The sequence below is a fragment of the Vicia villosa genome, linkage group LG7, assembly GCF_029867415.1.
Source record: "Vicia villosa cultivar HV-30 ecotype Madison, WI linkage group LG7, Vvil1.0, whole genome shotgun sequence".
Classification (NCBI taxonomy): domain Eukaryota; kingdom Viridiplantae; phylum Streptophyta; class Magnoliopsida; order Fabales; family Fabaceae; genus Vicia; species Vicia villosa.
The window spans coordinates 39872373-39897928 of record NC_081186.1 but is presented as its reverse complement, the minus strand read 5'-3'; the positions used below and the strand labels follow the sequence as shown (position 1 = coordinate 39897928).

At 34.9% G+C, this 25556-nt stretch overlaps 3 protein-coding genes and 2 long non-coding RNA genes across 17 annotated transcripts; 3 read left to right on the top strand and 2 right to left on the bottom strand.

The window, feature by feature from the left end:
- The first annotated feature begins 4462 nt into the window (after window positions 1-4462).
- LOC131617122 (uncharacterized) lies at window positions 4463-5168 on the top strand. Its single transcript, XR_009288435.1, has 3 exons — window positions 4463-4685; window positions 4766-4974; window positions 5052-5168. It is a non-coding gene; the product is annotated as an uncharacterized LOC131617122 (long non-coding RNA).
- Window positions 5169-5180: 12 nt separating this feature from the next.
- On the top strand, window positions 5181-7802 carry LOC131618910 (ceramide kinase-like). Its single transcript, XM_058890064.1, has 7 exons — window positions 5181-5539; window positions 5823-6048; window positions 6237-6330; window positions 6461-6610; window positions 6760-6861; window positions 6941-7321; window positions 7667-7802. Exons 1-7 carry the CDS (start codon window positions 5483-5485, stop codon window positions 7800-7802), a joined length of 1146 nt encoding a protein of 381 aa, XP_058746047.1. The 5' UTR covers window positions 5181-5482.
- Window positions 7803-8556: 754 nt separating this feature from the next.
- LOC131620464 (exocyst complex component SEC10b-like) lies at window positions 8557-13947 on the bottom strand. 5 transcript variants are annotated; one of them, XM_058891542.1, is made up of 13 exons: window positions 13676-13947; window positions 13255-13578; window positions 12520-12646; window positions 12321-12389; window positions 11382-12092; window positions 11143-11270; window positions 10951-11068; window positions 10759-10850; window positions 10053-10138; window positions 9797-9973; window positions 9329-9382; window positions 9001-9232; window positions 8557-8846 (listed from the first exon to the last, which is right to left on the bottom strand). In XM_058891542.1, the coding sequence occupies exons 8-12, from the start codon at window positions 10823-10825 to the stop codon at window positions 9092-9094; spliced, it is 525 nt and encodes a 174-aa protein (XP_058747525.1). In that variant the 5' UTR covers window positions 10826-10850; window positions 10951-11068; window positions 11143-11270; window positions 11382-12092; window positions 12321-12389; window positions 12520-12646; window positions 13255-13578; window positions 13676-13947; the 3' UTR covers window positions 8557-8846; window positions 9001-9091. The 5 variants fall into 5 exon arrangements, with proteins under 5 accessions (XP_058747525.1, XP_058747528.1, XP_058747527.1 ...); XM_058891545.1 differs by having other exon boundaries at window positions 13255-13361; XM_058891544.1 differs by having other exon boundaries at window positions 10951-11270.
- A 4674-nt stretch (window positions 13948-18621) lies between these two features.
- LOC131618909 (uncharacterized) lies at window positions 18622-19485 on the top strand. Its single transcript, XM_058890063.1, has 2 exons — window positions 18622-19014; window positions 19180-19485. Exons 1-2 carry the CDS (start codon window positions 18622-18624, stop codon window positions 19483-19485), a joined length of 699 nt encoding a protein of 232 aa, XP_058746046.1.
- Window positions 19486-20975: 1490 nt separating this feature from the next.
- LOC131620462 (uncharacterized) lies at window positions 20976-24946 on the bottom strand. 9 transcript variants are annotated; one of them, XR_009289126.1, is made up of 8 exons: window positions 24549-24600; window positions 23694-23759; window positions 23335-23495; window positions 23184-23234; window positions 23022-23101; window positions 21976-22368; window positions 21554-21758; window positions 20976-21399 (listed from the first exon to the last, which is right to left on the bottom strand). It is a non-coding gene; the product is annotated as an uncharacterized LOC131620462 (long non-coding RNA). The 9 variants fall into 9 exon arrangements; XR_009289129.1 differs by having other exon boundaries at window positions 23184-23227; XR_009289122.1 differs by having other exon boundaries at window positions 23394-23495.
- Window positions 24947-25556: the final 610 nt, after the last annotated feature.

Below are 25556 nucleotides of genomic sequence, written 5' to 3'. Positions count from 1 at the left end.
ATTGAAAAGATACTTGCATAAAGATGAATACAAACGTATTAAGATGGTGGTGTCATACGTACATTTCTCAGCGAACTCGTTTCCTTAACGCTTGATACTTGAGTGATTTGTGAGTGATTTGTACAAAATGAACACACGGAATCCTAACATTAAGACCCTTATTTATACTAATTTCGACCCTAACGGTCCTACACTAATGAAATGCCACGTTGCTCACATGCATACGTTTCGAATTCCTGGAGCGCCATTTGTCCCTGTTCGGTTACACAGACTAATTCGAAATTCAAATCCTCGTGCCTGAATCCTCTTTCGATACGTGGCAACGTGATCAAAACTGAGAATGCTACGAAAACACGCCAAGCTTCAGTACCCTTCATATTTCGCAAAAAAGCTTAAGTCTTAAAGACAATTTACTTCGAATTAGCTCCAACTCCCATTATCTTTATTTCAACTTAAACAATATCCTCGAATCATGGCCATCAGTAGCCATTTTTATTCTCAGAAATGGTCATCAGAAACCATTATTCTTCGAACTCTAATCCTTCAAAGAATATTTTCTCCAAATGAAATCTCCAGCCAACACCCACTTTGGAGTATTTTTTTCATTTCAAGATTTTATCTTAGGGATATTGGCCTTGAAAAAAGATAGCTTTTTGTGGACTTTCAAAAGGACCTGTATTATTTTGGCTCATATCTTTCAAATGGTACATTTCTTGAAGTTGGGCCCAATATTAAAGTTGGAGAGGACTAGATTTGCTTGAGAACAGATTTTGGTTGGACAATTAATGATGAACCATGTGAGAGTTATGGCTGGTCAAAGTTCAGTTAACTTTCTCCTAATTAAAAACCCTAATTTAGAAATTTTGGGTTTTGTCCTTTTCTGAGCTTTCCTTGATGAATCATGATCAACCCTTGATCAAATGATGAACGCGACCTCATATCCTTGATGTTGACCAAAACCTTGACTTTTGACTGCATTTTTCCCACAGTTGATTTTTAGGTCAAAGTAGTAGATTGTTGATCACTTGAGCTTGAAGAGATTGTTTGAACCAAAATGGCTTGAAATAAGGAGGGTAAATTTTGGGGTATGACAATACCTTGTTTTCTTGTCCACGAACACAAACCCTTCTGATTGGTCCATATAGACTTTTTCTTCTACGTCACAATTTAAGAAAGTTATTTTAACATCCACTTGGTGTGCTATTAAGTTATAAATAGCGACAGTTGGTATGAGTAACTAGATGTAATTCTAGTGACTAGAGAAAATTTATTGAAAATATCTATATTTTTTCTTTGCCTAAAACATTTAGCTACAAGGCAAGCCTTGTACTTATCAATAGTTCTATCAGGTTTTAGTTTCTTTTTCAAAATCCATTAACAGCCGATTGGTTTGCAACCAGGAGGCATGTTTACAAAGTTTCAGATCCTGTTATATTCTAGAGAATCTATGTCATCACTAATAACTTCTTGCCACGAATCTCCATCCAGAAATGACAAGTCTTCCTGAAGATTTTTTGGATCTTCTTTTACTGTATAGGCTGCATAATCATGCCCATAGTATTTAGAAACTCTTTCTATTTTACTTTGTCGAAGTTTTATTTCTACTTTGTTGTTGCTTGCGGTGCTTCTTATCACAAGAAGCAAGAGAAAATCCCAGTGTCTTTTTTTTGTAGTGGTGGTTGTTGCCTATTAATTGGAATAATTAGAGCCCATGAAGGGTTCTCATTCTTAATTTGGTTCATAATATTACAGTTTTATTCTTTAATCATTTGTCAAATGGCTCTAGAACTACACAGAATTTCATTTTGTTGTTTGAAATAACCAAGATTTTTTCTTTTGGATCTTATATCCGCGATTCTTCTTTAACTCAAAAGAGAATAATCAAACTCCCAATTCAAAATTCTTTTGTGTTGTGGCAAAGAAAAAAATTTTAAACAAGGGGTTATTCGTCAACGATAACAAAAATTTAAAATCGTTCATTTAAGGGAATACCTTCAGCAATACTTTCGGGAGCAATCTTCTAAAGTTCATGGCACTGAGCATCCACGGACCTTTCATCTGCCATCTGATACTTTAGTTAGCTACTAATAACATACTTCTATGGTCCAACTTCTTCAGTATGATATTTCCTTTTCAAAACTTCCTAAACCTGTTTTGCGGACTTGTACTTACACTAATAATCATAAAGATCATCAGCAAGATCGTTCAAAATATAATTTTTGCAAAGATATTTGTTTTCTTGCCATAGGGAGATTTCTTTCCCGAGTTGTAAATCGCCAGTAACAGATTCGGTTTCAACAACTTTTGAAGTTCAATCTGAATCTATAACTTTTTTATCGTTAGTTTGTTCAGTTGATCTAAAAGGAGCCACAGGAATGTCTTCTATCAACGCGTTTGTAGTGGACTTCCCTCAAACTTGAACGGATTGTTAGAGACAACAATCACATAATTACCAATAATTTCTTCGGTAGTCATGACAGTTTTAAAAACGTCTTAAAATTGGTGTTTCAAGGTTTTGAAAATTTTGTCTCCGAAGAAATTACTAGGTCGAGTTGCGGGCTATGTCACTCTCTTTAACACATTTCACAAAACTGCCCAAAATTATACAAAGTAGTGGAACTACCACACGGTCTCCAAGATAAAACAACACAGTTCAATAGTGTACGATTACTAATCGGTCTAGAAATAACCCTCTGATTGTACAAAGATCATTCCAATGTGGTATAAATACCACTCGTTGTATTTGGTATAAAAACCAGTCATAATAATTTTTCAAACGAAGAATAATTCAAATAATTCTCTAAATTAAATAATGATCATTTGATCATTCAAAATGATTTCACAAACATAAAAAAATTTAAATAATTCTCTAAAGAGAATACAAATATAATATTTGATAATTGCTCCACTCAAAGAAAAAGAAATTCAACTAATTTTCAAGAAATTACTCAAAAAATATAACAAGTAAAAAAAGAAAGTAGAACTTGGCGTTTACACAATTCAAATACACTGAGTTATGAGTTATCAGAATGAAAGAAAAACTCAATAAATATTTTTGGTGTATTTGAAGTGTAACTAGTGATTTCCTTATTAAATAAAATAAACTACTAAAAAATCTAGCTCAAACAATGTGAAATTTTTTCAACTAACCCATGATGTGTAATTTAAGGAACATGTACTTGTTTTTTCTCTAATTAACTAGTAGATCTTATTTTATATTTGGGTCAATAGCGTTCAAGTGTCATCAATTTTTTTTAGGAATGTGGTTCTAAGATGCTTGTGGAGGATACTGCTCTTTCATGATTTATTTATTGTGAGTTGTAATCTGATTCTTTTGGTGGTAGTTTGGTAATTCCAAAGCGATGTTTTTTTTTATATCTTTCTTTGATGGATTTTTAATGCACTTGTTGTCCCGGTTTACGCTCCACTGTGTATATTGTAATCTTTATGTTCCCTATTTATTTTTCCTTTAAAAATTTTTCAACCTATATAGCACATCACACCTACAATCAAAATTCACCACAGCCATCATTCTAAAGCAAACTTGTCATGACAAAGAACATAATCTCCTTTAATAAACCATCGATTTAACTAAATTTCTTTTTTCCTCAAAAGTAGAAAAGTGCATAACAAACTCGTGCTCCAATATATCAGACGTGTTCATAATCTTTTGTCATGGGAGCTATATTTACGAAACACATATTGTTTTCTTCCTCAAACGAAAAGACATAAGAGCCACGCTTGATAAAATAATATGCAACATTTTTTGAAAGAATACTTTACGTCAAAATCTGTACTTCGTATCATGCATATATATTCACTTCTTTTAGCATACACTGAATCTCACTGAAAGCATATGGAGAAAATATTAATACACGTTATATATATATAGAAACAAAATTTTCACTATAATAATACAATGACGACTTTTAATAATTATACCTTTTACGCTCTTTCTGTTATACTTTAGCTTTTGAATATTGGATTTGTCTATCTTTTAAAATGAAAGGTTTAAAGCCGGATTTTTAGTATAAATAATAAAACATGGATGGTAAAAAAGATGAATAGCTTTGATATATATATATATATATATATATATATATATATATATATATATATATATATATATATATATATATATATATATATATATATAGGGAGATTCTACGGTGCATTCGCCCGTTTGACTTCAGTGGTGAAGTCACTGCAATTGACCAATAGAATTAAAGCCCTAATCAACCCTAATTAATTCTAAGTTAATTTAAGCCACATCAGCTCTATGGTAAAAATAACTTTACTGTGGGACCCATTTTTTAAAAAAACTTTTGATTATTGCATATAAGTCCCCATTCATTTAATAATATCTTACAAATTAAAGTTAACTTTTATTTTTTTTATTTTATTAGATGATAATTTATTTTAAACACAAATTATATTTTTTCTTCAAATTCTTTCTTCTCGTTCTTTCTCCCAACTTCCCAATTCTTTCTCCCAACTTCCCAATCGAAGAAATCAATTTTGAAACCCTAAATCTCTAAATTCCTCCACTGCGATGTCGCTCTCCTACTCCAACTTCTTCCTCGATGATGATCTCCTATACAACGAGGAAACCTCAGCATCTTATCCGGAGATTTGCCGGCGGAAAGCTTCTCTGATGTTGATTTGTCTCCGCCGTCGGAGGAAGAGTTATGCACTTTCTATTAATTTTACGTTATTCTATAATCTATACTATTGTGAAAGCTTACATTTTGAAAATTGTTCTTAGGTAAACTGGGTGTTCTTGAACATGACAAGGTTGAGTTGAATAATATGCATAGACGTGTACTGTGCATGGTTTTATAAGGAGCAAGAATCAACCTTCGCAGTGGATCCTGACTGAATATACTTCATGAAAATTTGCAAACATGTGAAACATGGGTAAATCAACTAAATGAATTGTTGAAACTGGAAGCCGGTAGACCGCGGAATCTTCTGGTATGCTATTGGACAAACACTTGCTTTATAATTTTGCTTTTTATTTTCATTGATTAGTTAAAATGAACTTTTCCCAGATATTGTTTCTGATTCACTAGGTTTTTGTTCATCCAAGGAGTGGGAAGAGTAATGGCCGTAGAAACTGGGAAGCTGTGGCTCCGATATTCTCACGTGCTAGAGTAGAAACGAAGGTGAAACTTTAGCATCTCGTATGATTTCCTGAATGGATAGCAACTGATAAAATGTTGAAATATGTTTTTAAGTCCAATCAGCTGTATTTGTCTACGACGCTCATATTGAGGGGCTGTTTGGCCTAGCTTTCTTTGGCATTAAAAGGCCTACTTTCATGCCGCTGAGTATAATAATTGGATAACATGCTTAATTCATTCAGTACATGATATTAAGTAGTAAGTAATGATCAAATAAGATTGTTGACGGGATCCAAGTAATCGATTTTTTCTTTTTTCACCAGGTGATTGTGACTGAGAGAGCAGGACAAGCATATGATATGATGTTATCTATAACAAATAAGGAGCTTAACTCATATGATGGTGTTATAGCTGTTGTAAGAACTTAACTCCAGTCTCTTACATTGTACTAAATCATATATTTTTCAAAATGTTGTTGATATGTTTATGACGAGGCTTCATGTTATTGAAGTAAATCATATATATTTCAAAATGTTGTCGATATGTTTATGACGAGGCTTCGTGTTGTTGAAGTTTTAAATCATGGTTTTTTATTTAGATGTCGTTCGCTTAACCACTTTTGAAATTTCCTTGTTGCTTTCAAGTGATTTTCTTATGTTCTTTTGAGTTATTGTATTTTTCTAATCGAGGTGGTTTCAGAGTGGTGATGGATTTTTCAATGAAATCCTTAATGGGTTTCTTTCTCCCAGGCTTAAAGCTCCCTACCCACCAACTCCTCCAGGTTTTGTTCATTTGGCTAAAGATAAAGGCGATTCCTTGGCTGCGGACGAAGATGGAATATTTGAAAAGACTCCAAGTCAAATTGAAGACCACCTTCCTCTGATTTCAAGTCCAAACCAACCTCGGTCTAGAATATTGAATCCTAGTGAGTTCAGTTTATCTGAACTTCATTAAGTTAGAAAATAATTTGCATCAGCACGTTGATATATAGGAAAGAATAGTAAAGAACAAATACAGTTGCAAGTTAATTTCGTAGAAATATAAAACCACAGAAAAGAAAAGGAAATAAATATTATCAATTTTATGCTTGACTTGTTTTTATGGCTTCTGAAGATTCGGAAGATAAAGCTCCCGGGTTTCCTGTTCCTAATGAATGGTTTAGATTTGGGATCATTCCCTCAGGTTCAACTGATGCCATTGTAATCTGGTATTTTTTTCTTCCTAGTATTCTTGAATTTTCAGTTCTACTTCAGCATAAACCGAAGATATGAATGTAGTCTATCCTTGTAGTTTTCTAATACAATTTTGGGTTTTGTGAAATTTTGAATATTTTGTAGTACAACTGAAACCCGAGATCCTATAACTTCTGCATTGCATATTGTACTTGGTAAAAGGGTGCACCTTGACATAGCTCAAGTTGTACGATGGAAAACAACTCCGAGATCCGAGGTTGAACCTTTTGTGCGCTATGCAGCTTCCTTTTCAGGGTAATTTCCTTATGTTTTGTTACCCGATGTAAATGTCTACCTTTTGACACATGCTAGCAATGTCATCTTGCATATGCTACACACCAATCCACGGTTACTTTAAAGATTTATTTAGTAATCTTATATTCTGCATACATTAATGACAACAGGTATGGATTTTATGGCGATGTTATCACAGAGAGCGAGAAGTATCGCTGGATGGGTCCCAAACGTTACGATTATGCTGGAACAATGGTGTTTTTAAGACACAGGTATTGTCCAAGTGGATATGACGCGGTGCTTATCATCTCAACTTTAAATATCTTTTTTTGAACTGCGTGTTTTTTTCAGGTCATATGAGGCAGAAATATCATACCTAGATGTTGAATCAGAGGATACCATTCCAACTCCCAAAAGGAATCGTGATAGTAGCATGTTATGGGGATTGAAAGCTCCACGCAGATCAGAAAGATGTATCTGCCGTATTAACTGCAAAGTTTGCAATGAAACGCCAAAGAATGCAGCCACTGAAATTAGCAGCCTAACGCCTCATTTAAATTCAGAAACGGGAAAATGGGTGAAATCCAAAGGTCGGTTTATTAGTGTTGGAGTTGCGGTAATCTCTTGCAGAAATGAAAAAGCTCCTGATGGTTTGGTTGCCGAGGCACACCTTTCAGATGGTTTCCTTAATCTCATAATGATTAAAGAATGTCCTCACGCTTCTTATTTATGGTAAGCATTGTCTGGCTATCTTTCCATATTAGACTATGTTTGGATAAATAACTTACTTAAGTGGTTATAGCATAAGTGCATGTGTATAAGCTCTTTTCTCTAACAAAAGATAAAATAAAGTCTAACTTTTTTTATTTAAGCTATAAGCTGTTTAGCAGCTATCCTAGAAAGCTTATTAAAGTAAGCTGGAAGGAACTTATGGACATGTCATAAGTTATTTCTGTAAGCTCTTTCAAGTCGTCTTTCTATGCTTATGTCAGGAGATAAGCTCAAATAAATCAATCCAAACAGATCTTAAGTCTCTTGATAATCTTATCGTCTTTGTTTGTTTGTTTAATGATACAGGCACCTGACTCAACTTACAAGAAGAGGGGGAAGCCCTTTGAATTTCAAGTTTGTTGAACATCACAAGGTTAGTTTTTTTCCAATCCACGCCACCTTTTTCTATTGCGAGCTTACTAATTTTACTGAGCACTCGTAGACTCCATCATTTACTTTCACTTCTTCTGGCAACGAGTGTATGGAATGTGGACGGCGAGATGTTTCAGGCACATCAACTCTCTGCTCAAGTGTTTCGCGGTCTCGTGTGCATGTTTGCAACTGGTCCTGAAGTATAATCGAAGAGTTTTGTCGAAGATATTAAACAGAACAATGATAAAGCTTATTTAGTACCAGCTACATAGAACTTTTGTGTATATATATAAGCATGGAGAGAAGATTTTGCTACATTTAAGTATATATATGTAACCCTTGGTTCACAATTTAATGTTTTTATAAGGTGAATTCTTGTATCTTGAGGATCAAATGCAAGTCACCTTAATATGGATGTTGTAGCTATTTTATTTATATATGTAGCAGTGTCATGATCTATGTCATGGGTTTTATGATTATAGCCCTGAGTAACTAGGTCTTTTGGATCTTGTATTATATATATTTTCTAATATAGTCAATACTTAATATAGATGGGTAAACCATGTTGTGCTTTTCATAATCGCACTTAAAGAATCAAAATTGAAATTAAACCTGAAACTATGGCATAAACAAATAATTGTACATATGTTTTAGTCGAGCTCAGTGTGCCTTGAGTTCCAAGTAACAGAAGATGATGGAAACTTCAACGATATGATAAGGACCAGATTTGATTGATCGCTAAAGTACATACACAATCCTACAATATAATCAAATTTATTTACACTTGAAATCCAATATTTTTTCATGTATCCAAACAGAATATCTGAAACCAGGTAATCATCACATGTGAACTCTTTAGTTAGTCTAGCTACATTAAAGGAATCATTTAACTAAATATTAGCATTGAGGAAGATAATGAAATATGCAAGTATCATATTTTATCAGGTCTTCCACTCCAAAATTGCTGATAAAAGCGTGTAATTAGGAATTAGATACTTATGAGGTAAAGCCATATTTGTCATCGGTGATTTGTCGTGATTTTCAAGCCACTTTTCATTGCTTTGCGATCGTATGTATATCCGTCCGCAGCAACACAAGGATCATCCATCACATCCTGCATCAAATCAAATCAAATACGATGAGCATCTTCAAAAGCATTATGAGCTACCACCAGAGTCTAGTGCAAGTGGTTGGTGCACATTGCGTGCGAGTGTCGTAAACCTTGGAATATCGATTTCAAATTTGCAAATTGCGGAATATTTGACTACCTGAAGTATAGGACATATAAAATGATTGGGAGGTTTAGATAAATGTTCTTTAATTTCATACAACACAGAACTTGAACACCACAGAAAAAATTCATGTAATTACAGCAGATGCAGCTGCAGCAGCTACCCGACGGCTAACACTTGTACCCAACACAAATCTTTCCCTCAAATTAGCTGCTTCAGTCCGTCCATCTCTAGCCCGTTCAAGACCTTCTGCTACATATTGACTAACCTGTAAAATACATCAAGAATGACCCCAGAAGAATGAGCTTCTGCCAACTAAATGTATAAAATATCTGAATGCTGACAAATTGTGAAGTTTACTTACTTGGTCTAACAGGCAAGTAAACGCTGCTTTTACATGGGATGCCAGTGTAGCAGGCTGTAAAGTAACAACAGTTAAAATTATAATTGCATTTACCAAGGATTAATTTATCAAATTTAGAAGAAATAAATTAGCATCTTAACTAAACTAAGACAAAAAATTTATTGACACATTATAAATATCAAGGACTGATGAATTCTTTAAGAAACGAACTTAGATAAAATAAATTATTGACATGAAATGAATTTAATATAAATTAATTTGTTCAACAGTTAAGGCTTAAGGCTGATGAAAGTAAACTTCACATATAGTGTTTCTTACATCCAGGCGGTCACACTTCTAATCCAATTAAACAAAACCAACTGGGCAGAAAGCCAGAAACTCCATATTCAAGCAACACAACTATGTTGCAAAGGATTCTTCAGAAGAAGAAATAATGCTTTCCCAAATTCCAATCAAGAAAGAAATTACCTGGGAGGAAAAGAGATTGCATCTTGAGATTACTTCTTCATTCCAACGTACAAACTCTGTTACGACAGTGACAGATGTTTGCTGCTGAGAAGAAGCTACCGCAGCTCCCTTTGAACGTCCAATTGTCCCAGTCCCAGATGAATCAGAAATCTGGCTTTCAGCTCGCAATTCTTCCATCTGCATTCCACCTATTCATGTAAAGGTTTTCAAAACCAATTCTAATTTGGAAGGACAGGAAATTGAAACAATTGCAAACCTTCACTTTATATAACTGTCTGAGAGATGCCTGCTCATATTCAGGATATTCATCCTTGTGATTTGAAAACAGGGACTCTGTCAGGCCTGATATGCAAAAGGTAATACAAGCATGAAGCATGTTAAACATTAGTGCATATTTATGAGATGGTGTGAGGACATAAAAACTAAAAAGTCAAAAGCTCTACTTGAAAATTGCCTAAGGCTAGAATAGAGCTTTTGGGATTTGCAGGTTAAATATCACATTTTCCATTAAGTTGTATCATAATTAAACCTTTCTGTTTACCATTAAAAATATATTTAAAAAATTATATATATATACATATATATATATATATATATATATATATATATATATTGCCGGAGCAAGTAGTTATATGTGAAATTAAGGTTAAAAATGATAATCAGTTTTAACAATCATTGGTAACTAGAGAGCAAGGCTCCCACAATAATTGCATTGTAAGTCATTGCATCAAATTATAATGCGAGCAGAAGACCACTGTTAAGAAATCAACAAAAAATAATCAGTACCATGTATCATAACAAAAACAAAACTTTTCTTGCATAAACTCAAGTATTGTCACAAAATACATTTAATGGGCAGATAAAATATTCCTTCTAGTACCATGTGCACCTATATTCCAAACCAATATTCCTTTTACAGAAGAGTTTATCAAAATCAGGCACATTCAAAGTAAATTCATTACCTTCAACATCCAAGTCACCGCATCCTACAACTCGGAGATCTCTAGCAATTTCTTGGGTTTTTTTCATACGCCACCGCCAGCATTCGAATATACTGCATCCTCAAACCAAATGCAGATTACATTGAGATCAGCCTGCAGTCTAAACTGGCACTTAGATGATAATAATGAAGTCAGTAAGTTAATTATACTCACGAATAGGAGCCCACCTTCCTCCATGGAAGGTATATTCACAAGAGATGGTTTAACTAATAGTTTGTCCAGAAGGGCAGTGACTCGCTGCTCTAACAAGAGCACCAACAAGACATGTACACTAAACACATCGATACTGGTAAGAATCAAATACTGTGAAATAAATACTAACAAAGACTGAGTAGAACAAAATACCATATGTACTCAGCAATTATGTTGTTGGTGAACGGAAAGGAAAAAACAATAAGTAAATCATTTAGTCATCCTAATATGTTGGCCAAAATCTGAGATTGGTTTGGTTTTGTTTCAGCCACCCTTTTAACCTGCATTTAACGAAACATATTTAATCTAGTATATATATCCTAATAGTATCAGAAATGTGATTTCTCGTCTTACTGTTAGAAACAACTAAGATTAAGAATCTGGATCAAAACCTTGGTGCCTTATCAGTGAAACTATCAGAAGAGGAGCTGAGAGAAATTTTTGCAGCAGTTCCTGCGGATGATATAGCAGGTAGTAGATACTACCTTGGATTGGATCACTTTTCTGGGATGGTAGCTAACACACCACCAAAAGTTTGAAGGGTCTCAACCTCAAGTGTAAGTCCCTGATAGTTCGAGAATGCACTGAGTCTTGAATACAGCGCAATAATATCATTTCTCTATGTACTCGACTCGACTATGACCTGGCTGATGAACAAATCAAAACTGTGTGTTGTTACATTTGTTCTAATGTTTTGATTATTTAAATAATAAGAGATTTCAATCAAACTCTTGTAGAGTTCCATTTAAGATGAATGCAAATGGTTTTTAATCTTTTGCAATGAATGAATGTTATAAGGAACAAAGTTATATAATCTAAAATAGGCAAGAAAATATAATCATTGATAAAATGTTTCAGATGGAATGCTTTTTATTTAATAGGCAAGAAAATATGTTTAGACATAGAATTCCAATTCGTATTCTTATAAGATACAGCACTTTAGATTCTATACTCCACACCCAGGTATTTATAGGCAAGAAAACCTTTGCAACATCCTGTTTCCACTTCATTATTTGTCGTAGGAATGTAGATCATCTAATTTGAAAACAGATTGAGCACTTTCACTGCTCTACTACTGAAAGCAAACCCATATTCCATGTAGCCTGTAGGAAATAAGAGAATAGAGTTGTAGCATACTTTAAGCATTATGAGCAGCCAAGTCTGGCTGATGAAATTTTTTGGCAGGTCCAGGTAGAAATAATTACAAGCTTAAATTCTGTAAAACCAATTCATGTTTTACTTCAAAGTAATAACACAGAGCCCATTTTAACACCTCTTATAAGTTCTTATTTTCTTTTAGATTGTAATTACAGGAATTATAAGGTACTAACCTGCATGAGTTAGGAGGCACTGTTGGTGGTCTGATTGCCGTCACGTGGAAGCCAGCTGGTAATAAATGTCTGTTACAGAAACAGTGAAAATTCTTAGTGAAACAATGACTGCATGATCAGCTTCTGAAGTGGAGGACTCATGTAATACTTGGGCACCAAGATATGATGAGGGAGAAATCAAGAGAGTAGAGAATCTTACCGGCTTGCTTGCAGTGCTTTGTCTTCACTGCCAACTATTGGGGATATAATGTGACTTATAACAAGGATTCCAGTAAGCAAATGAAAGTCTTTCACCCGGTTCCAAATAGCCTTTCTTCGCCATGTCTCTGATATTGCAATTCTAACGGTCAGGAAATAGCACTATCCACTAAATTATATGACAATGATTTAAATGAGAACGATATGCATGAAATGTATTGTAAGACTACACAATTCAATGATATAGAACAATAAATATGAACCATGCAGGAAAGATATAAAAAGTAAACTGAAATCTTCATGGTTTTACTAGGAATGTCAACAAGCAAGGAACCAAAACTGAATTGAAATAGAAATTATTAAACTACGAGCTATCAAAATTCAAAAGAGGATTGTCCCATTAAGGCAGCTCGGTTGGTAGCCGAGCTACGGGCGCGAGTTCGAACATGCGAAATCCCACTTATTCATATTTAAAATGATGAAATCTCAGCAACCGGACTGGTTACTTGACCAAAAAACAAATTCAAAAGAGGATTTGGTTTTGTTGCAGTCATATACTCCACACACTCAGGCATAGTCATTGGATCAAAATGTGCTTGTTCCTACATCTAAATTCGACAGTCATCGAGTGTGTTGATTGTGTGAATGCATTAATTTATCAAACTAAATGAATTAAAACTCAAGATACATTAACATGTGCATAAACTATTTGAACATAATTAAAATTTACAAATACCTGTTCTTTAACTTCATTAATTCTTCAAAAGGCACACCTTTAAAAGCTCAGCTTAATTTTTTATAAACCTTCTGAAATTTGCTCATAACAGCCTCACCCTCCAATGGCTAAAATTCAAAAACATGAAATTGAAAAGATCAATATCCTATTTGACAGCACTCTTCAAAGGACATATAGATTGATGAACGAGTAAATAGAATCAAAAGAGAAGCAAAAACCCCTAATTCCAATGGTACATGGAACCTCTTTATCATCAGGCATGCAAATAGCCTCATTTACTTTCCCTATATTCCCAATGGTACATGGAACCTTCTTTTCAGGAAGCTATAATAACACCAAAAAAAAATCAAAACAAGAAGCAAAACAACAACAACAATGGCAATTAAATTCGATTTGTTAAGAGAAAGAGAACGAAGCTGACCTTTTCCCCAAGCTCCATAGCTCTCTTAACAGCCATCGATTAAGCTTCACATGAACTTCCGCTTTCCACCTGTAGCCATGGTAGGAGTAAGAGATGTGTGGGTTTTCGGTGAAATTAGAAAGACAAGTATTTTAATTTGTGTTTGAATAGGTATCGATGAAAGAGAGGGAGATGAAAATTTTGGGCTTTCAAAGGAGGGAAATGTTGGAGCGTTCTAAATTTTTTTAAGGTTTGTGAGAAAAGCTGCGAGGGAATATGAAAATTGGGAGAAGTTTGAGTTAGCATCGGATTAGGCTATAAATTGGGTCAATATATTTATAAAACACAATATATAAAATTGTTATTTTCATTTATTTATTCTTTTATTTATTTATACAATCGGGTCAATATCTTTTATTTCATTTACTTAGAAACCTAAAGTTTAAAAATAAATATTTATTTTTTTTATTTAATTGTTATTTTCATTTTTAAAACACAATATATAACCGTCTCATTTTTAAAAATAAACATTTATTCTTTTATTTTTATTTATTTTTAGTCAGACAATCATTCGTTGACTGTCAGACATGGTTCACACATAGTTAACCATCGTCTATGCATATCTAACATAGTTCACACATAGTTAACCATCATCTATTGACTATCTTCGATGTTTCACACATAGTTGACCATCATCAATGCATCTCTGATATAGTTCACCATCATCAACTGACTATTTTCCATGGATCACAATAGTCGACCATCATCAGTTGACTCCCTATCATGGTTCACACATAGTCGAACATCATCAATGCATCCCTAACATGGTTCACACATAGTTGACCATCATCAATTGACTCTCAGACATGGTTCACACATAATTGACCATCATCAATGCATCTCTGACATGGTTCACCATCATCTACTGACTATTTTCCATGGCTGACCATCATTAATGCATTTCTAACATGGTTGAGACATAGTTGACCATCGTCAATGCATCTCTGACATGGTTCACTATCATCTACTAACTATTTTACATGGTTCGCAACACTTGGCCACCATCATATACTGACTATTTTCCATGGTTCACACATGGTTGACCACCATGTATGCATCTCTAACATAGTTGACCATCTTATGTTGACTATCTTCCATTAATCACGCATAGTAAACCATCGTCTATGAATCTATGACATAGTTCACACATAGTTTACCATCTTCTGTTGACCGTCTTACATGGTGCACACATGTTTGACAATCATTTATGAATCTCTGACATGGTTCACACATGGTTGACCATCATGTATGCATCTCTAACATAGTTGACCATCTTATGTTGACTATCTTCCATTAACCACGCATAGTAGACCATCGTCTATGAATCTATGACATAGTTCACACATAGTTTACCATCTTCTGTTGACCGTCTTACATGGTGCACACATGTTTGACAATCATTTATGAATCTCTGACATGGTTCACACATGGTTGACCATCATGTATGCATCTCTAACATAGTTGACCATCTTATGTTGACTATCTTCCATTAATCACGTATAGTAGACCATCATCTATGAATCTATGACATAGTTCACACATAGTTTACCATCTTCTGTTGACCGTCTTACATGGTGCACACATGTTTGACAATCATTTATGAATCTCTGACATGGTTCACACATGATTGACCATCATGTATGCATCTCTAACATAGTTGACCATCTTATGTTGACTATCTTCCATTAATCACGCATAGTAGACCATCATCTATGAATCTATGACATAGTTCACACATAGTTTACCATCTTCTGTTGACCGTCTTACATGGTGCACACATGTTTGACAATCATTTATGAATCTCTGACATGGTTCACACATAGTGGATCATCATTTTTTGACTCCCTGACATGGTTCACACATGGTCGACCATCATCAATTGACTCCCTGACATGGTTCACACATATTTGACCATCATTGGTTGACTCCCTGACGTGGTTCACACATAGTTTACAATCTCCTATCCATCTGTAACATAGTTAACACATAGTCGACCATCTCCTATCCATCTATAACATGGCTCACACATAGTAGGACATCATCAGTTGACTCCCTGACTTGGTTCACACATAGTCGAACAACATCAGTGCATCTCTGACATGGTTCACACATAGTCAAACATAATCCGTTGACTCCCTGCCATGGCTCACACATGGTCGACCATCATCAATTGACTCCTTGACATGATTCACATATAGTTGACCATCATTAGTTGACTCTCTGACATGGTTCACACATAGTTGACCATCTCCTATCCATCAGTAACATAGTTCACACATAGTTGACCATCATCAGTTGACTCCCTGACATGGTTCACACATAGTCGAACAACATCAGTGCATCTCTGACATGGTTCACACATAGTCAAACATAATTCGTTGACTCCCTGACATGGCTCACACATAGTTGAACATCATCGGTTGACTCCCTAACATGGTTCACACATAGTTGAACATCATCGGTTGACTCCCTAACATGGTTCACACATAGTGGATCATCATTTTTTGACTCCCTGACATGGTTCACACATGGTCGACCATCATCAATTGACTCCCTGACATGGTTCACACATATTTGACCATCATTGGTTGACTCCCTGACATGGTTCACACATAGTTTACAATCTCCTATCCATCTGTAACATAGTTAACACATAGTCGACCATCTCCTATCCATCTATAACATGGCTCACACATAGTAGGACATCATCAGTTGACTCCCTGACATGGTTCACACATAGTCGAACAACATCAGTGCATCTCTGACATGGTTCACACATAGTCAAACATAATCCGTTGACTCCCTGCCATGGCTCACACATGGTCGACCATCATCAATTGACTCCTTGACATGATTCACATATAGTTGACCATCATTAGTTGACTCTCTGACATGGTTCACACATAGTTGACCATCTCCTATCCATCAGTAACATAGTTCACACATAGTTGACCATCATCAGTTGACTCCCTGACATGGTTCACACATAGTCGAACAACATCAGTGCATCTCTGACATGGTTCACACATAGTCAAACATAATCCGTTGACTCCCTGCCATGGCTCACACATGGTCGACCATCATCAATTGACTCCTTGACATGATTCACATATAGTTGACCATCATTAGTTGACTCTCTGACATGGTTCACACATAGTGGATCATCATTTTTTGACTCCCTGACATGGTTCACACATGGTCGACCATCATCAATTGACTCCCTGACATGGTTCACACATATTTGACCATCATTGGTTGACTCCCTGACATGGTTCACACATAGTTTACAATCTCCTATCCATCTGTAACATAGTTAACACATAGTCGACCATCTCCTATCCATCTATAACATGGCTCACACATAGTAGGACATCATCAGTTGACTCCCTGACATGGTTCACACATAGTCGAACAACATCAGTGCATCTCTGACATGGTTCACACATAGTCAAACATAATCCGTTGACTCCCTGCCATGGCTCACACATGGTCGACCATCATCAATTGACTCCTTGACATGATTCACATATAGTTGACCATCATTAGTTGACTCTCTGACATGGTTCACACATAGTTGACCATCTCCTATCCATCAGTAACATAGTTCACACATAGTTGACCATCATCAGTTGACTCCCTGACATGGTTCACATATAGTCGAACATCGTCAGTTGACTCCTTGACATGGTTCACACATAGTTGACCATCTCCTATCCATCTGTAACATGGTTCACACATAGTCGAACATCATCAGTGCATCCCTGACATGGTTCACACATAGTCGAACATCATCAGTTGACTCATTGACATGGTTCACACATAGAAGACCATCTCTTATCCATCTGTAACATGGTTCACATATAGTCGACCATCTACTGTCCATCTATAACATGGTTCACACATAGTCGAACATCATCATTTGACTCCCTAACATGCTTCACACATTAGTCGAACATCATATGTTGACTCCTTGAGATGAGTCACACATGGTCGACCATCATCAATTGACTCCATGACATGATTCACACATAGTTGACCAACATCAGTTGACTCCCTGACAGGGTTCACACATAGTTGACCATCTTCTATCCATATGTAACATGGTTCAGGCATATTCGAACATCATCAGTGCATCCCTGACATGGTTCACACAGTCGATCATCATTTGTTGACTCCTTAGTTGACCATCATAGTTCACACATAGTTGAAATCAAAAGTGCTTCGAATATCCATTGATTAATCAAATATGAGTTTTCAAACAACTATATGTGTTGAAATCAAAAGTTCAAGTCAAAGCGACCCATGTCGTTGACTCTGATCCACTAAAATATGATTCAGAGTACATCCACTAACATGGCTCACACATAGTTAACCATCATCTATTTACTATCTTCCATGGTTCATACAGAGTTGACCATCATCTATGCATCTATGACATAGTTCACACACAATTGACCATCTTCTATACACTATCTTTCATGGTTCAAACATAGTTGACCTTCATTTATGCATCTATGACATGGTTCCCACATAGTTGACCAATCATAGTTCACACATAGTTGACCATCTTCTATTGACTATCTTTCAGAGTTCACACATAGTTGATCATCATTTATGCACATCTGGCATGGTTCCCACATAATTGACAAACATCTTATGACTATCTTCCATGATTCACTCATAGTTGACCATCATAGTTCACACATAGTTAAAATCAGAAGTGCTTCAAATATCCATTGATCAATCAAATATGAGTTTTCAAACAACTATATGTGTTGAAATCAAAAGTTCAAGTCAAAGCGACAAGAATTAGGGTTTTTGGACATGTTTATGATTAAAGCATAAAAACAAGTCTTTAAAAACCAAATAAACAATGGCGGATTAGTGATGGTAGAAACATAAGAATTATGAATGAACCATGGCTTAGAGGGACTAGAGAAGGTTGTTTGATGGGTCCTCAAACTCAAGGTGTGTATACTTTAACTATTAATGATCTATTGCTACCTAATGTCAAACAATGGAATATGGGAGTTTTACGTGATTTGTTTGATTACTCAGTGGTTCGTGATATTCTACAAGTTCCGTTGTCAGAAGAAGTGGTTGAAGACCGTATGATCTGGAAGGATGATGTAAGTGGTAATTATAGTGTCCGATCGGGATATAGAAGTTGGAGAAAGCATCACGAAAGTGTGGGCTTGGTTGAGGAAGGAGTAAACTGGAGTGATCTCTGGAATATAATAGCTCCGTCTCGAGTGAAACATATTCTTTGGAGGATTTGTAGTGGTTGTCTCCCATCTAAGGTACGTCTTATTCAACATCATGTTCCATGTAGCCCCACCTACCAGCTTTGTGGACATGATTATGAGGACGACTGGCATGTGTTTGTTGGTTGTTCGGAAACTTTCTCTTGTTGGCAGTCGGCTGGTCTTACTAATGTCATATCTACTCGTCTCCATTCTTTCTAGGATATCCGGTCCCTTGTATTCGATATTTGCATGAAGGAGGATAGGCTTACCGCAGGAAGAGTGGCGGTTTTGTTGGAAGGGCTATGGAAGAATAGGAATGACTTCGTGTGGCATAATGAAAAGGAATATGCTTCCAAACTTGGTTGGTTAGCATTCCATAAGTGGCAAGATTGGTTTATGGCCCAAAATATTCTGGCGCCGCAGTTAGATAATGGAGAAGTGGTTTCATGGTACCCGCCTCCTATTGGTAGCTTCAAATGTAATGTGGATGCCACTTTCAATAAGCGTGTAGGGACAACGAATTGAGGATGGTGTATGCGTAACGATCACGGTAACTTTGTTGGCGCGGGTACGGCTTGGGATAATAGTAACTTTTCGGTGTTGGAAGCTGAGGCCTCAGCTCTTAAGGAAGCAATTCATTCTGTTATTATGTTTCATAATGCTCCGACAATTTTTGAAAGTGATTCTCAACAGGTGGTCCAAGCCCTTACATCTAATAAGCCGGGTAGCTCTGAGTTTTCCTCTATTATTAATTCTATTAAGCTGTTGCTATTAGATTTCCCCTACTTTGAGGTTAAGTTTATCAAGCGTCAAGCGAATATGGTTGCCCATACCTTAGCTAAGGCGACCAATTCTTGGTCTCGACGCTGTATGTTTGATGTAATTCCTCCTTGTATTACTCTTTATTTGATTAATGAAAGCAGTTAAATTTGTTTCTGTCAACAAAAAAAAACCAAATAAACAAAGCCAAAAAGTGAGAGATGTTTACAAGGAGTATGGCATCCCATGAGAAGAGCCTTGATCAATCCAAAAATATTTAATCAAGAGTTTTGAAAAGAAAACCAAAAGAAAAGGTTTTTAAAGTCATTAAAAATGACTTGTTTTCAATTAAATGAAAAATGATCAAATAATAAATATTTTTGAGATTTTTTGACATAATCATAAAATAGATATAATAAATGACAATGACAAGTGTGCAAAAAATCATCTCAAAATGAGAAGTTTTGATTGATTAAAAAAATTGTTGAAGTTTGCTAAAAAACCAAAGAAAAGAAAACAAATGATAAAAAATCAAGATTTTGTCACAATCAAGGCTTGAAATGGAGACCTTGAGAAAACATTTCTTAAAGAAAACCACCAGGCCACACACCTATGGTGACAACAATATGAATGGAATATATTATATTAAAAGATTCTTTCAGAAATCACACAAAACCAAAATAATAACATAGAAAGTAAAAAATGGAAACCCAATGGATCGAACTCGCGTCCTCTTGAGTGAAAGCCTTAACACGGTTATGCTTGCCACTAGGGTGGCTATTACATCCATTCAAAAAAATGCTTCAATAATATATATAATAAACTTAAAGTTTTTAAAGAGAAAAAGATGTAAAAGAAAGTAAATCAAGATAGAAATAGAGAGAAAGATAGAGAAAGGTAGAAAAATAAAAGTTAAACGATCCAATTCACGGAAAAGTTATAGGAACTCTAACTAAAATGTGGATGAAATAAAAGAGATAGATGTGTTGATTACCTACATTTATTAATAACTAAAATACTATCTCATACTCTTTTTGTTTTTCTTACCATAAACTTTAGGAACAATTTTTTTTAACAAGTTTAGAGTCTTATGAATCTGAAGTTTATAGTACCTATGTTAACTATGTGTTTTTTTCCAAAATGAGGAAAATGTACCAATCGTAAGGTGGGTACATTTAACAATGCTCTTTTCTATTTATCCTGCACTTGAAATTATAATTTGGCTTTTCAAAAGTTTTCTACACAAAAAAAAAGTGTTCCTAAAATTTACACATAGTTGCTTGCATATCAGACGTGCATCAAAGAGTATTTTGACACAATAATAACAAACAAAATAACCCGTGGAATCAACCTGATACAACAAGCTTGGCTTTTCATTCACTACTTCAAAAAAAAAGGAAAAGCCAATGCAGTCCAACCAAACCTACCATTTCTAAAATCTGACAGGATACGGTATGCTGCTTGAAATCTTGGCTTTTCGGTTTGCTCCTGGAAATCTCCAGCATAATTTTCAATTCTAGCTTCAGGGTGTTGCTTCTAAAAGCAAACATTTGACATCACCTAGGAGGCCTCTCCAATGCAGTCCAACCAAACCTACCATTTCTAAAATCTGACAGGATACGGTATGCTGCTTGATGAACATCTCCATTGAACAAATGAAGCGCAAGCTTCTCTACGAATCTACAATAAAGTAAATACAAGATATCGAATTGAAAAGAAGTTACTTATAAATTATAAAAGAATTTTCTTTAGAAAAGAAATCAATGGCATACATTTTACCACATTCACTACCTACGTGAAACTAGTATCGTTTACAAAGAAATCAATGGCATACATTTTAATGAAGACACTTCTCTTGAATGTTCAATATCGTACACTTCGCCGCCAACAGGAGGACGACGCCGGCACTATGAGCATCATATTTCTAACAGAATCGTGTGACATCCAATAATGTTCATACGGGTAGAGGTATCGTCGTGAGTTATAGGATCTCCAAGTAGATGGAACAATACCTTTACACCAACAAAGAAATATTGAACCTGAAGAGTGAAAGCCACTAAACATTATTAGAACAAATCAACACAGTGATTTGAAGGATTGTTGAAACTGTAAGCAAGTTTATTTCATGAAGCCAATACAAATATTAACTTATATTAATAACTTCAAAGCGTTAAATTCTTCATTTCATAATTATTGATTTCATTTAAGTATATATCTCGACAAAATTAAACAGAAATATTACCGATCTCTACTTACCAATTTAATTTACGGTGGAACCTCGAGATCGTACGGTGGACAGGTTCCTGCAACTGACGCTGTAAACCTACACCCACAAATTATTCAAATACACCTAAGAAAAAAATATGTAAAGATAAGTGATAGGTTCTTAAGTAGCTCGTAGATTACCGGTTCGAAACAAACATCACAAAATTACATCAAATCAAATGGTAGCAGAATTGAGATATCTACAAGCATTGGAATCAGATCCTGGCAACACTTATTTTCTGTCAAAGTATGCTAGTTTCCTTTGGAATACTGGTGGACAACAAGACAATTCTACTAGCTTTCCTATAGAAGAATTAGATAACTTACAAATATGATATTCTTCATATTCTCGATCGATTTATGGTTGATCTGCTATAAAGCTGTCTAAAATTTGAGTGGGTGAATAAACACATCATTGTGCAATTATATTTTCTAAATGATCTCACAAGAGATCAAATCACTATGTGTATAAAAAGATTCAATATCATACATCTCTATTGATTAACATGAATGACTAACATGAATGCGGTAACTCAACTAGCTACTGAACACTAATTGACAACAGTGGAATTTTTCTAAAAATGTAAAGAAAATAACAATCTACTAATCACCAAAACCAGACATTATATATTTGGATTTCAATAGAAAAAGCACAGAAAGGATAAAAGCAGAACACAAGCCCAAACAACTTCTTAAGGGGAAAATTTCAAACATTATCTTGTGTGTTAAGTAAAGTCAATTTGTATTGTTGTTGTAAGGTGTAAAAGAATACATTGCATGCAAGAAGACCATAGAGATGCATGTGTAATCAACAAGCCTAATTAGTATCCCTATAGTAAAAACCTACTTAACAAGTACTAAAATCAATAAACATCATCAATTAATAAAATTTTCTATGAAATTCCACCTAGACAGAGTAAATCAGCTACTGGAGGATCACAAAAATTTTAGATCCTCAACCATGTACTTTGTCATTCATGTAAATTCTTGAATGACATTATAAGTTTATATCAGTTTTAACAGGAAATATGTCTAACCTCCGCTCCCTTAACTATTCAGAAAAAAGAGGAGAAAGCTCCATCAAATCACCAGGGCTGCTATTGAACTCCATTAAGTACTGTAGAAATTAATCAACCATAAGGTAAATTTTCCAACATGAATGATGGGTATAAACCACAAATGAATTGGCTGATTTTTACTTTTATCAGCTCAATAGTTTGACTGGCAGTTTCTCGCTGAGCATCTGCACTCTGACAAAAAAACAGAATTGCAAATGAAATTATATTTCAAACAAAAAGGATAATTTAACCAACCAATAAAACATTAGAATACAAGTAAACGTGAGATCACATTTCTTCTATCAAAATATAGTGGAAGCACTGGAAGGGTGGAAGAACACAGCTCCCTACTTGGAGATGATCTCCTATCTTTGCAGCTGTCTGACCAACACTTGAAATACGTGAATCCAACCTTGCAAAGCTTTCAAACAACCCATCAACACCTTTCTCTAGCTGAAAAAGAACAAAGATATATATACTCAAAAGATCATTTCAATTCAAATAGAAACTTGAACGAGAGTCCAGATTGTTCGCCGAACATAAACAAAAGACTCCCAATGAATATCCAACAACTAGGATCAAACAGCATGTATTCAGGAAATCAAGGTATATCCTTCATTAAGATACAAAGGAAAAAGATTTTTGGTGAACCTCTCAATTTTGGCTTCATCCTCAGCCGAGAATTCCATCTTAACGATCAGGAAGCTGGAAGTCACGCTGCAAGGAGCCAGTTTATCCAATTATCAGTAAAAATAATTAACAACTGAACCATGTGAATGCAAGCAAGTAAAGCCAAACAGGGTAAACCTGTAGAGTTGCACACTGGAATTTTATACTCAACGCATCAGATACAATAAGAGGAATGATGTAACGTTTCATTGCTGATTGCAGAGGATAACTGTTTGTTTAAATTCTGCAAACCTAAGTTGCTTTAGCGTGCTACTATAGTAGTGTTGAAACTGTTATTTGGCAACACTTAACAGTATTGGTTTGTTCTGCAATGCTATTCGGCTATTTGCCAATATTGGGTTGGTGTCTCAATTTTATTATGCTAATGTTGTTTGTGTTTTTGAATGGAAGATTGATGGGAGACTACACAATCTTAAGAAAGATGTTTCTGTTTAAGACTCTAAGCATAGGAGGACACTAGCTGAGGTTTGTTTCTGAACTAGTTGGTCTGTGTTATTCTATTGAAATTCACAAGTGTTTTCGGTTCTGGATATTATGAAATAGAAAAGGAAAGGTTATTGTTATTTTGTTACCCTCATGATGGGAATGAAAATGGAATGTGAGAAAGAAATATCAATTTGATATGGATTTAACCTTTGTTTAGCATAGTTGGAAAAGTATTGAAGTCAGAGCACAAAGTGAATCAGGTGAAACCAAGATTATAGGATTCTATAGACTTTTGAAGCACTCAAAAACACATCCAACACTAAATGTAAGCAATTAAACACACAAGCAACACTAAATGTAAAAAGGAATTTAGGGTTTCAATAGATTAACCTCTTGAATTTCTTTGAAGATTTTCGTTTTGAGTTTTTTGGTTTAGGGTTCCAATTTCGCGTTTGCGCTTCCCGGTTGAGAGTGATGTTTCCATTTGCTTCATCGATTTCAAATGTTTTTTTATTTCTTTACCCAACTTAGTTCTAAACAGAGTAGAACACAGTAAGAATCCTACATGAATTGAAACAACGAAAGCAATATTCAATCATACAAGAAACCCTAAATATACCTGAAAAGTGGGAAGGGGTGGTGCTCTCAAACGTACCTCTCTTCTTGCCATGTCAATTTGGAGGGTTGTCGGCGTGTTCGAAGGAACCGTCTTAAGCCTGAACAGCAAGTGTGTAGGCAAAGAATATGAAGATGAATATGAATGTTGTATTGATGTTAAAAAATTGTGGACGAACACTTTTGTTAAAAAATGGGGATGAAAACAAAATTAGGGTTTCAGGTACCTGATAGTGAATATGAATATCTATTGAGAAAGATTAAATTAAAGTTTTTTTAATTAATTGTGTTTTAAATTTAATTTATTTTCATTTTAAATATTACATTTTAAAAACAATATTAATATGTTAGGGACTAAGTTGCAATATATAAACTATAAAATTACCACAGTAAGTGTCAATAAGGGTCATTTAATGCTTCAGTCCACTGTGGCACTATTAGGGCTTAGGGCTTAATTCTGATTGGTCAGACAGTGACTTCACCACTGAAGTCAAATGGGCGAATGCACCGTAGAATTCCCATATATATATATATATATATATATATATGAGGAGGGATCAAATTACACCCGAAGAGTTACACCACGAGTTACACTCGTTCAATAACTACATTTCGAATTAATATTTTTTAAATTCAACCGTTGGATTGAAACATAATATCATATAGATCATACCTGTAAAGTTTGAGCTTAACCTATAATGATTTACTATACGATCAAGATATCCAAAGATTAACGTCAAAATGAGCTTTCATATAACGTTAATTTTGATGTAATTCAATGAC

Bases quoted from the DNA above. Each gene is read 5' to 3' on its own strand.
- LOC131618909 (XM_058890063.1), top strand. From the start codon at position 18,622: ATGAATGAACCATGGCTTAGAGGGACTAGAGAAGGTTGTTTGATGGGT. The intron at 19,015-19,179 runs GTACGTCTTATT...CATTCTTTCTAG, and splicing joins GTGGTTGTCTCCCATCTAAG to GATATCCGGTCCCTTGTATT.
- LOC131620464 (XM_058891544.1), bottom strand. From the start codon at position 10,825: ATGAAAAAAACCCAAGAAATTGCTAGAGATCTCCGAGTTGTAGGATGC. The intron at 10,139-10,758 runs GTAATGAATTTA...TTTGCATATCAG, and splicing joins CGGTGACTTGGATGTTGAAG to GCCTGACAGAGTCCCTGTTT. The intron at 9,974-10,052 runs GTTTGCAATTGT...GGTGGAATGCAG, and splicing joins GACAGTTATATAAAGTGAAG to ATGGAAGAATTGCGAGCTGA.
- LOC131618910 (XM_058890064.1), top strand. From the start codon at position 5,483: ATGATGTTATCTATAACAAATAAGGAGCTTAACTCATATGATGGTGTT. The intron at 5,540-5,822 runs GTAAGAACTTAA...AGGTGGTTTCAG, and splicing joins ATGATGGTGTTATAGCTGTT to AGTGGTGATGGATTTTTCAA. The intron at 6,862-6,940 runs GTATTGTCCAAG...TGTTTTTTTCAG, and splicing joins ATGGTGTTTTTAAGACACAG to GTCATATGAGGCAGAAATAT.